At 47.2% G+C, this 13,238-nt stretch overlaps 1 protein-coding gene across 1 annotated transcript in view; it reads right to left on the bottom strand.

Moving 5' to 3' along the window:
* The window catches only part of ano9b (anoctamin 9b), a 202,344-nt gene that overhangs the window by 139,306 nt on the left and 49,800 nt on the right, over positions 1 to 13,238 (bottom strand). Inside the window, exons 2-3 of the mRNA XM_070898654.1 lie at positions 7,616 to 7,684; positions 6,610 to 6,723 (exon numbers count right to left, since the gene is read on the bottom strand). Coding sequence (XP_070754755.1) covers positions 6,610 to 6,723; positions 7,616 to 7,684 — 183 coding nt within the window. The remainder of the gene's footprint in view (positions 1 to 6,609; positions 6,724 to 7,615; positions 7,685 to 13,238) is intronic.

Below are 13,238 nucleotides of genomic sequence, written 5' to 3'. Positions count from 1 at the left end.
GTCAGGAAAGAGTTTTTTCCAGGGGCGGGCACAGAGGAGGTAGGGTAGTGGGGGTGGAAGGGGGATGTGGGTGAAATTCCAAAGTTCGTGTTTTGTATTGTTCTGATTATTTGATTTTTTTTGCATTAAATAATGTTATTTGCTTCCAATGCAAGCTGGTGAGTTAAGAAGCACTTTGAGGGATCTGGTAAACATGACGGTTGGAAAGCACTGAAAGCAGGTGAGGAGTCTGGCAATGACTCCGGTCAGGCAAGCTGGCACGTACTCAGGGTGGGTGCACAGCAAAAAGGCAGAACAACATCCAAGGCTCAGAGTTTCCACTCAGCTTTGTCAGAGACATAGAGGGTTATTTTGGCCACAGGGTGACAACAGGCACTAAATGGATGCTGTGCTAATAAGAAATGTCTGTTTGAATATGTCGATTGAGCATGCAATTTTCAGGCTAACTGATGATAATTATGATTTAAACATGCCTATGGGTGCTGAAACCAACACCTGCAAGTTTAGCCCCGAAGCACTGATCAGGCACAATTTTCCTGCTGCTGTATATGTAGCCTGCACTCACCCACTGCCACTGAAGGTGTGGAGTGCGCAGGCTGGGAGAGAAGCCAATGTGGCAGGATGGCTCAAGGATCTAGACAGAGGGAACCCAGGCTCTCGGACATGACACTCGAGGTCCTAGTGCAGGGGGTACAGAGGAGGAGGGATATCCTCTACCCACAGGACGGAAGGAGGCCAGAGAGGCAGCTAATGCAGCGCACGCGGAATGAAATCGCCAGAGAGGTGACAGCCAGGAGCCCTGGCCCCAGAAATGCAATGATTTGACACGAGTAATCAAGGTAAGATCCCATCTCACAAACATACTTCTCAATAACTGCACCACCATCACAGCTTCAACATACTGCATCTGCCATCTAACTATACACTACATTCACACATGCCACACTATTGATCCCTTCACAGGCGCTCAGACATTGCTCACAGCTCTTCAACCATGTGAGGCATCACAGACACATACCTGCCAATGCTCTCATTCACAATCACCAGTCTTTCTCTTCCAGGACAAGACAGCACACAACAGGCAGCAGCAGTACCTGACCGGGGGAGGTCAACCACCCCTGTATAACATCATTCCTCTTGAGGAGGCATTGCTGGCCGTGATCAGGAGTGGAGTGGGAGATGCTATGGCCAGAGGCAGAGCAGGGGACATATTGCCTGTAGGTATGTGGCCTCTCCAGCTTCCTTACAGATGCACAACTACTCCTGATCCCTAATCCTCCAAAGCTACCCTCATTCCCAAGCTCCATATGGTCTCATCACACACACCTTCCTATAGTGGCCACATGCGCTGCATCCTAACCCCTCCAGCACGATCATTGCAGGCTCCCAGGAGCAGGAACCAGGTCCCCTCCCCCCCCCCGCCCGTGCTCCCCCCACCCCCACCATAGAGGGAGTACAAGATGAGCAACAGCCACGCAACCCCCCCCCCCCCCCGCCACAGAGGAGGAGGACGAGAGCGAGGAAGAATGCACTGTGTCAGTAACTACCACTGTCGCAGGCACCAGCTCAGAGACAGGCACCTTGTGTAACGTAGAGGTTAGCTTAGAAGAGGTATCGCCACAGTGGGACGCACTGGGCACTTGGGGGCTCAGGATGGAAGGGACAAGGTCACATACTAATTCTGCTGTAGGGGAGTCAGATAAGAACCTGTCAGGGCCAAGCTCCTGAAGAAGGCTTATGGGTGTGACAAACTAAATGCTTGGTGCAATGAAGAGCCTGCCTGAAAGCTTATAGGTCAATAGGTCATGGCTAGGAGGACGGAGGAGCCCACATCCACCTTGGTCCATGGCTTGACACAGAGCCTGGAACCCGTCCTCTCCAGTGAAGAGACGCTGGTCAACGTCAGTCAGCAACCTGTGGAGCCAGACATCGTGCAGCGTCTGATGACTGAGATTGCAGCTTCCAATGTAATCATTGCAACTTGCATGGAACGACAAAGTGCTGCAATGGGACCCCACAATCAGCTTCCGTTGCAGTACTTGCGTCTCCCTTGGAATGGCACTGTGCTGCAATGGAAGCTCGGGCAGTTGCCATGGTGGCTCTGGGGAACTCGGTTGTAAGGGGCTTGCACAGTGTCTCCGATGCCCACCAGAACAAGGGCCTGAGGTAGAGGCGTGGGAATCATGGGGCAGGAACCTACTTGCCTCTCTCTGGATGCCAGCATTGCTGCTTCCTCTCCTGCCACGCCACCATTGTCCTTGCAGTTGCCTGTCAGCCCAGACTGCCACTGACAAGCAATTCATGCAGGTGCAGCCCAGACTGCTGAAGCCCATGCTGAGATGGTGTAGTCTTAGGCGGGGCCATCTCGGCCCACAGCCTCTCGAAGGCATCGCAGGAGGACATCTGAACTGCCCTCTTCAAAATCTCCGTAGCCACCCATCTCGCCTGCTGCTGCCACTTCGATTGCACTTCACAGCAGCACCAGATTAGGCAAGAGCAATTATAGACAGCCACTAAGGGTAATCACAAGGGCGAATATTTGTAAGTGTTGTTGGTTGTGTTTCTATTGTTTTTGCTAATATTTAGATAAAGAGTGATAATGGTAATTGGGTAGTGGTGGAATTGGTGGTCTTTTTTATTGTGGTCTTGATGGGGAAGGATTGAATACAGATGATGGACTGCTTGAAGGATCCTAAGTCGTGGAAGATTTATCTTGTGGCACAGCGCTCCGAAGGCTGACAGTGTGGCATGTCTCGTAAAAGCGCTCTTCAATTAGATGGCAACGAGCGTCCCTCAACTGTCTACCATGCGGACCGTCTTTCTGGAACCCACTGGTACTCCCCTCTTCCTCCTCCTCTTCCTCGTCCTTCTCCTCCTCCTCTTCCTTCTCCTCCTCCCCCTCCTGCCCCCCCTCCCTCGCTCCTGAGAGCTTGACACTCTGGCACAATTACAGGTGGTAACGGCTGGTCTCTCATGATCGCCAGATTATGGGTCATGCAGCAAATACCACGAATCTGGAGACCTTTTCGGCCGAGTGCTGCAGGGCGCCTCCTCACTGGTCAAGGCATCGGAACCTCTGCTGGAGGACCCCAATGGTCAGCTCAATGATATTCCCGGTGGCTAAGTGGCTCCCATTGTATGAGTGCTCAGCTGGTGTCTGGGGTTTTCCCAGGGGAGTCATAAGCCATGACATCAGAGGGTGACCCTGGTCACCCAGTAGCCAGCCATGCACATTGCGTTAGGGCTCAAACATGGACTACTGTCTCATTATAAACGCATCGTGGCAACTGTCTGGATTCCAGGCATTCACTGCACCATGAGCTGCTGGTGGTGGTCACAGACAAGCTGCACATTGAGGGAATGGAATCCCTTCCTGTTCCTGAACACCTCCCACTTTAAATGAGGGACTCGAATGGCCACATGTGTATAGTCAGTGGCTCCCTGGACCATAGGGATCTCACAATCTTGTTGAATCTTAGAGCTCTCTGCCCCTGGTATTCTCTGGCATGATCGGCGATCAGGGGAGGTCGGGAATCAGCAAGGTTGTCAATCGGGAGGGGATCGTGGGTCGCTGGAGGGGGAGGGGAGGTGGGTCGGATGATCAGCAGGGGGTCAGGGATTGGAGGATTGGCAGGGGATCGGGATGGGGGGGGGGGGGGGGGGTCAGCCGAGGATCAGGAGGGGGGATCGGGGATCGTACGGGGTCGACGGTGTGGGGGGGGGTTCAGCCAGGGAGGGGGGCGCGGGGGGTTGAGAGAGAGGATCAGGGCCGGCCACCGGAGGATTGTGGTTGGCCTCAGCATCATCGGTGGGGTGAGGGGGGAGGCCTGATGGTGAAGATCGGAGACCTGGGAAGGCGATCGGCAGGGTCTCATGGTGTGGTCTCCCACCGCAGGGGCTAGGTTAGGTATGGACCCTGGATCCAAGAGGATGCAGCAGTCCCTGCATCGGTTTAACGCTGAGGTTTCATGAATTGTGTGAAACCAGTCGCACAGGGTTAAATTCAAAATGGGAGGTGCAAAAAGAGGCTGCCGGCCTCATTACAATATTTAAATTAAGGTACCACCCCCGAGAGCAGGTTGGTTGGCCACCCCTACCCATCCCGCCTCCGTCAAAACCAGAAGTGGGCGGCATCAGTTCGGGAATCCCATTTTTAGAAAGTTAACTGCCCCCATGCTGCAAACCTGCCCATTATTTTTAGGGGGAAATTTCGGCCGATGTGTCTCAGTGTAGTCAGTCGCTCTCAGTCAGCAAATGAACACTGAAAGCTGAGCTTGGCTTTAAATAGCGCTCAAAATCCTGCTTTCTGCCGTTCAGCTGATCGCTGTTAGGAGAGGTTGTGAATTGAAAAGTTGCCCATCAGAATGCCATGCAGTCTCGTTAATGAGCGCTAGCAGGCAATTTAATTTTCAATCAGCCCCTTAATGATCCTCCAGGCGGCTGTTCCACGCACGCGCTCCAACTCCTTTACCGAGATGGCATCTTGTGATCAATGTGGGTAAACTGGCATTGCAGCTAAAGACCCCATCTTGGCCACCTCGGAGGCCTTTTAGCGCCTAAAGTATTCGAGGAAAATCAGCCCCACACCCCCCTGCTCACCCTTTACGGTCAGAGCGCTCTCAGTTGGAATTCCTGAAAATATTAGGGTACCTTTGAAGGCTGGTACACTCCTTTAGAAGAGGAGAATATATTGCTGCCTTGTCAGGTGGGGTCCACCTTCAGTGTCCAGGCCTGGGATACAGCCTCAATCCCAAAAGACAGGTTAAAAAAAACTGTTTTAACATTGATTTTATTGGCCCCCTTACAAACTTGAAATCTTCTTTCTGGGTGCCAGGGGAACCCTCCAGAAGATGGCAGGTTTTTATTTGCATTTAGACAGGTGTGATGCCCAAACACACTTAATGTATGCAGATTTTCTGGCCCCTCCCACTGATTTTTCGTGTTCTGGAGCAGATATATATACATACACACATTCTTTGAGGAATTACTCATGGTGAGTCAGATGTTGTTTGAGAACAGAAGTTTCATGCCTAGTAATATTCCTGGCTCTTCAGCATTGACTCCCTTTTCTGATACTCAGGTGGCACCTTCATAATACCTTTTTACCTGACACATCCTCAGCCCTCTGTTCACCCAATGGTATTCCCCCCCAAAAAGTTTGGACACTTTCTGTGGCCACCAAAAATAACGGCAGAAAATGGGGCGGGTGGAAAATGGACATAGATGCAGTGTAACAGATCTCCATTCTAATTCCCATTCAGGATCACCAAATTTGCATACTCAATTTGCATACACAAATTGGCCTAAACCAATCAGAAAATGTCAGCTGGTGAGCATGAGGAGAACATTGCGTGAAGCATAGACCATGTGGCGAGGAGCAAGTGGAGGTGGCAATGAGGTACCTGGGCATCTATTTTGAGCATTCTGGGGCTGCATTCAGAAGGCAGTTGATTAATACCAAATGTTTGGGGCAGCAGTGAACACCCTGCAAGGGATACCATAGAATGTGCTGTATTTGCATTTCTGACCTCTCGATAGTATTGTACATACGATTGTCAGAACGGTAATACAGGGGAGCTCCGGAGGACAGAGAGATCAAGCCAACGTGCAGTTTCTTTCATGAAGGCTATGAAGACCTTGGGCTCCAGCTAACAGAAGTCTACACCGGCTAGATTTGAGACACTCGAGGAGAGAGCTCCGATGGCAGGTTTCCCAGACCTTACTGATAGCCAGCGGTCTGCTTGATGCAGATCACTGGTCATCTTGAGCAATGGCCCCTACCTGGAAAATGTCAGAAGAAGGGACAGAGGAGGCAGCTTCCTCTCAGGAAAGCCACACATCCATTCTCCTCAAAGAATTGAACACATTTCTTTAGCGGGAAGTCACTTACAGATACTGTTTTGTCAGACTTGGCTCCAGTGTTGACCCTACATCCAGAGGTACATCATTTCCATTCCTTGAGGCACTCACTGGCCAACAGCAGTCTGCTAACATATTTTCTCCTCCCACACAGGGAGCACTTAGATATAGTAGAAGATTAAACACTAGAAGAACCACAGTTGATAGAGTCTCTAATGTAAGCAAGATGATAGGCAATAGAAGCAAGTTGCTATGTAAACATTACCATTATCTTTAGAGCAGCTTATTTCCAACAGTGCCATTGCTGCACCTTGAACAGCTTCAGCCTGCTGCATGCTTATTCATCTTTGTGCAGCAAAGTGATGCAACATACAGTGAACAGTGATTATATTGGAAACCTTTGCTGGGCTAGAGGCACCATGTTTGAGGAGCTCCAACAGTGGATTCCCAACTTGAACAAACCAACGATGTGCTCCAGACCAAGACTATCCACTCACTACAGCCCCCATGTCCTGTTTGAATACCTAATTGCTCCTATTTAAAAAAAAATCTATCTCACAACTCCCTGTTCAAACTGGGATCAATCCAATTCTCCTTAAATATTTCAACTGAGTATTTATTAAACCAATATGAAATTCTATTCAATAAACTAGCGATTCCAATATTGAGAGGTTATTTCTACAGTTAACTTTTGTGGTATCTCTACCTTATAATCATGCTTCAGATCCACATTGTTATTATCCTACTCACCATTATTCGGAAGCCCTTTTTTCTCAGCTTTCTCAGGTAAATCTTCCTATTAACTTCATGTTTGTCCATGCCATTTTCTGGTTTTGTCACTACTAAGACAAAGTCAACTTTATCCTGAAATATAAGAACATCATGGTTCAGAAAATGGATTCTATTTCCCTTTCTACAGCAAGCTCCATCTTCCATCAAACATACTGCACCAAGCTCAGACATGTTTGCTGGTGCAGAGTAGAGGGAGGTCTAATTTGCAACTCACTACATCCAAACGTGCTTAAGGTGACAATGTAGAGAGAGCTCAAACTCCTGCTGTACCTAATAAAGAATAGTTGATGAGGAAATGCACATGAAACTATACTCTGCTTTGAACCTGTTTTCTACCTGACCTGAAAGTGTTTGATAGGACAGTGTAAAGGGAACTATTTTCTGCATCAAACCCAAAAGCACATGATTGGACAATGTAGAGGGAGCTCAAAACTATCCTAAACTTGGTTTTATAGTGTTTGATAGGTCACTGTTAAAGGCTCGTGCTGTTCCTGACCTGACAGTACTTGCTGGAACTCTGTAGACAAAGTTTTACTCTGCATCTTATTTATGTTGTAACTAACTTGGGACTGTTTAACGGGGCAGTATAGTGTGAGTTGTATTCTGTATATAACTACTTTACTTGGAAGAGCTTTATGAGTGGTATGGAGGGAGTGTTGCTCTCCATCTAACCAATGATGTGCTTAAATGGGAGCATTCAATGGACCAGAGTAATGGAAAAAATAGGGGGCACCTACTCTTCTATAGTATATAGCAATATAAGTGAGCATCACTGGGGCATTTACTCTTCTACAGTACATAGCAATATCACTGAACATCACTGGGGCATTTACTCTTCTATAGTGCACACCAATGTGAGTGAGTGGCAGTGGGACACCTGCTCATCTGTCCTTCAGTAATATTCATTATCTTCTTATGATTTGTTTAATTAGAGCTTTAGTGTGAAAAAAAAGAAAGGAGTTACCAGAATATCATTATCCCCAAGCAGCTGGTATTCCTCTTCATTGCGGGGTGAAATGTAAATCATTTCATTCTGTAAATAAAGATGTAAGAGTGTCATACACTGGCTGTTGGGTAGTGGTCAGACCTGTAACCAAAGTCCCTTCATCAATCTTATTGTCTGAAACACTAATTTTCAGAAACCCTGACATTTTTTGTAAACAGTAATGCAATGGTTCTATGATGTCATCACTTCATTAACTCCCTCTTGCATTAAAAGTTCTGGATGAAAAATGCAATGACCCCTGTCCCCAGCAGCAGCAAATAATATTCATGCACAAAATGCCAATGTCATCATTAACAAGGAAGTAACATCTAGCTTTAATTCTGCCTCTTCACAATGGACATTAAAGCTAAGTTGTATGCTCTTAAAGGGACAGGCACATTTTGGGGCAAATTAATTTAAAATTAATGTTGGGGTTTACTTTTAAAGCTTCCTAACCACAATATTTAGTGGTACAAGAATGTAGACGAGCATGCCATGAGCAACACCAGATGTACCTAAAAATGAGGTGCCAACCTGGGTTGCTGCAACACGGGACTACATGCATGCTAAACAGTGGAAGCAGCATTCTATAGACAGGGCTAAGTGATCCCACAATCAACGGATCAGATCAAAGCTCTACAGTCCTGCCACATCCAGTCGTAAATAGTGGTGGACTGTTAAACAACTAACAGGTGGAGGAGACTCCATGAATATCCCATCCTCAATGATGGCAGAGCCCACCATGTGAGTGCAAAAGACAAGGCTGAAGCGTTTGCAATCATCTTCAGCCAAAAATGCCAACTAGATAATCAATATCGGCCTCCTCCTGATGTCTCCACCATCACAGAAGCCAGTCTTCAGCCAATTCGATTCACTCCACATGATATCAAGAAACGTCTGTGCGCACTGGATACAGCAAAGGCTATGGGTCTCGATTACATCCCAGCTGTCGTGCTGAAGACTTGTGCTCCAGAACTAGCCATGCCTCTAGCCAAGCTGTTCCAGTACAGCTACAACACTGGCATCTATCCGACAATGTGGAAAATTGCCACGGTATGTCCTGTCCTCAAAAAGCAGGACAAATCTAATACAGCCAATTACCAGCCCATCAGTCCACTCTCAATCATCAGCAAATTGATGGACGGTTTCGGTTCCGCCAGAACCACTTGGCTCCAGACCTCACTACAGCCTTGGTCCAAACATGAACAAAAGAGCTGAATTCCAGAGGTGAGGTGAGAGTGACTGCCCTCGACATCAAGGCAGCATTTGGCCAAGTGGGATCAAGGAGCCCTAGTAAAACTGAAGTTAATGGGAATCAGGGGGAAAACTCTCCACTGGCTAGAGAATACCTAGCACAACACATAACTATGTTGTGGTGGTTGGAGGTCAATCATCACAGCCCCAGGACATCGCTGCAGGAGTTCCTCAGGGCAGTGTCCTAGGCCCAACCATCTTCAGCTGCTTCATCAACGACCTTCCCGCCATCATAAGGTCAGAAGTGGGGATGCTCGCTGATGACTGTATAGTGTTTAGTGTCATTCGCAACTCCTCATATAATGAAGCTGTCCACGCCAGCATGCAGCATGTCCTGGACGACATTCAAAGTCTCTCCACTTGCCTGGATGAGTGAGCTCCAACAACACTCAAGAAGCTCAACAGCATTCAGGACAAAGCAGCCCGCTTGATTGGCACCCCACCCACCACCTTCAACATTCACTCCGTAAACCACTGGAGTACTGTGGCAGCAGTGTGTACCATCTACAAGATGCACTGCATCAACTCGCCAAGGCTTCTTTGGCAGCACCTCCCAAACCCACGACCTCTACCACCTCGAAGGACAAGGGCAGCAGGTGCAAGGGAACACCATCGCCTGCAAGTTCCCTCCAAGTTACACACCATCCTAACTTGGAAGTATATTACTGTTCCTTCATCGTCACTGAGTCAAAATCGTGGAACTCCCTCCCTAACAGCACTGTGGGAGTACCTTCAGCACATGGACTGCAGCGGTTCAAGAAGGCTGCTCACCACCACCTTCTCAAGGGCAATTAGGGACGGGCAATAAATGCCGGCCTTGCCAGCGACGCCCACATCCCATGAAAAAAAATTTTAAAAGATGAAAAATGTAAGCCAGGAAGATCTGCTGATACTACAGCGAAACTGCCTGTACTTATTATTATACCACCAACCTACCTTGTGGTAATTAATGAGGACAACTGTCTTTGTAGACTTTAGGGTGGCACAGAGGGGAGAGCTAACAAGGCAAGGGAAGGGAATACACATTAAATGGTAGGACACTGAGAAGTGTAGAGGAACAGAGGGACCTTGGAGTGCAGGTCCACAGATCCCTGAAGGTAGCAGGCCAGGTAGATAAGGTGGTTAAGAAGGCATACGGAATACTTGCCTTTATTAGCCAAGACATAGAATACAAGAGCAAGGAGGTTATGCTTGAACTGTACAAAACACTAGTTAGGCTGCAGCTAGAGTACTGTGTACAGTTCTGGTCACCACATTACAGGAGAGATGTGATTGCACTGGAGAGGGTACAGAGGAGATTTACGAGGATGTTGCCTGCACTGGAGAATTTATAGCTATGAGGAAATAATTGATAGGCTGGGGTTGTTTTCTTTGGAACAGAGGAGGCTGAGGGGAGACCTTATTGAGATGTATAAAATTATGGGGGTCCTAGATAGAGTGGATAGGAAGGACCTATTTCCCTTAACAGACAGGTCAACAACCAGGGGGCATAGATTTAAAGTAATTGATAGGAGTTTTAGAGAGGTTTTGAGGGGAAATGTTTTCACCCAGAGGGTGGTGGGGGTCTGGAACTGACTGCCTGAAAGGGTGGTAGAGGCAGAAACCCTCACCACTTTTAAAAAGTACTTGGATATGCACTTGAAGTGTCGTAACCGACAAGGCTACGGACCAAGAACTGGAAAGGGGGATTAGGCTGGATAGCTCTTTGTTGACCAGCACGAACACGATGGGCCGAAATGGCCTCCTTCTGTGCTGAAAATTTCATGGATTTCTATGAAATCTGCTGCATGAACACCTGCAGAAAATCTCCACTATAGAGAAAGTGCTGTTGTGTGAACCTAGTTAAGGAACAGCTGGGGCTAGGGGTTTTGATTTAAAATGCGGATGCAGTATTTCATTTGATAGGTGGGCCTGGGGTCTTTAATTTGAATGGGTGGGCTGGCATTATTGAGTGGAAGCAGGCTGAGGCTAGTAGCTTGAATCACATTCAGCAAGCTTCTTACTACAGGCTACTCTTAATTTAAAGATGCTTTATTCAAACTGACTGTTAATTGGAATCGAAGTCATGTAAAAAAAATACATCTCATTGAAAATGCATTTAAAATTTGCTGAATTCTTACCTCTTTATTTGAGTTATTAGTCAATTTGGATCCTCTGGGATAGTGATCCCCAAAGTGATGTGGTTAAATCCAAAATTAGAGTCTTAAATTTAAACATATTTAAACAAAGCCAACTACGGAGGTATGAGGGGTGAGTTGAGGTAGATTAGGAAATTAGATTAAAAAATATGAAGGTAGCTAAGCAATAGCAAAAATTTAAAGAAAGAATTCATAATTGTTAAAGAATATGTAGTCCCTTGAGGAATAAAACTCCACTGGAAAAGTGATCAAGCCATGGATAACTAGAGAAGTTAAGGATAGTTTGACATTGCATAGAAATAGAGAAATTTACAGCGCAGAAGGAGGCCATTTCGGCCCATTGTGTCTGCACCGGCCGACAAAGAGCCGCACGGCCCTTGGTCAGCAGCCCTGAAGGTTACATATAAACCCAAGAGCAATAACGGAACGGCAAAGAGCACCCAGCCCAACTAGTCCGCCCCACACAACTGCAACACCCTTTATACTAAAAACATCTACACTCCACCCCAACTGGAGCCACGTGATCTCCTGGGAAAGGCAAAAACCAGATAAAAACCCAGGCCAATTTAGGGAGAAACAAATCTGGGAAAATTCCTTTCCGACCCATCCAGGCGATCGAAACTAGTCCAGGAGGTCACCCTGGCAATATTCTATTCCCTGCAGTACTTACCATTGTATCTGCTCCGACTAACAAAAGGTCATCTAGTCTAATCCCAATTACCAGCTCTAGGTCCGTAACCCTGCAGGTTACAGCACTTTTAAGTGCCCATCCAACCATCTCTTAAAAGTGCTGAGGGTTTCTGCATCTACCATTCTTCCAGGCAGCGAGTTCCAGATCCCCACAACCCTCTGCGTAAAGAAACCCCCCCCACCCCCCCTCAAATCCCCTACACTTTCCACCAACCACCTTAAAACTATGCCCCCTCATAATAGCCCCCTCCACCAATGGAAATAGACCCTTACTATCCACTATGTCCAGGCCCCTCAATATTTTGTACACCTCAATGAGGTCTCCTCTCAACCTCCTGTTCCAATGGGAACAAACCCAGCCTATCCAATCTGTCCACATAACTAAGATTCTCCATTCCAGGCAGCATCCTAGTAAATCTCCTCTGCACCCTCTCTAGTGCAATCATGTCCTTCCTATAATACGGCGACCAGAATGGCACACAGTACTCCAGCTGTGACCTAACCAAAGTATTGTACAATTTAAGCATAACCTCCCTGCTCTTATATTCTATGCCATGTTTGACCTTATATTATGAAGAGGCTTACAATGTTGCCAAAAAGAGCAGTAAGCCTGAGGATTGGGAGGGTTTTAAAAAATCAGCAAAGGATGACCAAGAAATTGATAAAGAGGGAGAAAATAGAATGAGAGTAAACTAGCAAGAAATATACAAACAGATTGTAAGGGCTTTTGCAAGGAAGAGATTAGCAAAAATAAATGTGGGTTCCTTAGAGGCAACAACAACTTGTGTTTATATAGTGCCTTTAACATAGTGAAACATCCCAAGGCGCTTCACCGGAGTGTTATGCGATAAAAATTTGACACCGAGCCGCATAAGTAGAAATTAGTGCAGGTGACCAAAAGCTTGGTCATAGAGGTAGGTTTGACGGAGCGTCTTGAAGGAGGAAAGAGAGGTAGAAAGGCAGAGAGGTTTAGGAAGGGAGTTCTAGAGCTTGGGGCCCAGGCAACAGAAGGCAATGGTTGAGCGATTATAATTGGCGATGCTCAGGAGGGCAGAATTAGAGAAGTACAGACAGCTGGAGGGGATTACAGAGATAGAGAGGGGCGAGGCCATGGATGGATTTGAAAATAAGGATGAAAATTTTGAAATCGAGGCATTGCTTAACCGGAAGCCAATGTAGGTCAGCGAGCACAGGGGTGAGCAGGACTTGGTGTGAGTTAGGACACGGGCAGCCGCATTTTGGATCACCTCTGGTTTACATAGGGTAGGATGTGGGAGGCCCGCCAGGAGTGTGTTGGAATAGTCAAGTCTAGAGGTAACAAAGGCATGGATGAGGTTTTCGGCAGCGGTTGAGCTGAAGCAAGGGCGGAGACGGGCGATGTTATAGAGGTGGAAATAGGCGGCAGAGACATGAGAAAAATGGCCGAGACATTAAACAAATAGTTTGTGTCTGTCTTCACAGTACACGACACAAAGAACATACCAGAAATTGTGGAGAACCAAGGGTGTAACGAGAGTGAG

The sequence above is a fragment of the Pristiophorus japonicus genome, chromosome 14, assembly GCF_044704955.1.
Source record: "Pristiophorus japonicus isolate sPriJap1 chromosome 14, sPriJap1.hap1, whole genome shotgun sequence".
Classification (NCBI taxonomy): Eukaryota; Metazoa; Chordata; class Chondrichthyes; family Pristiophoridae; genus Pristiophorus; species Pristiophorus japonicus.
This window is presented reverse-complemented; position numbering and strand designations above follow the sequence as displayed.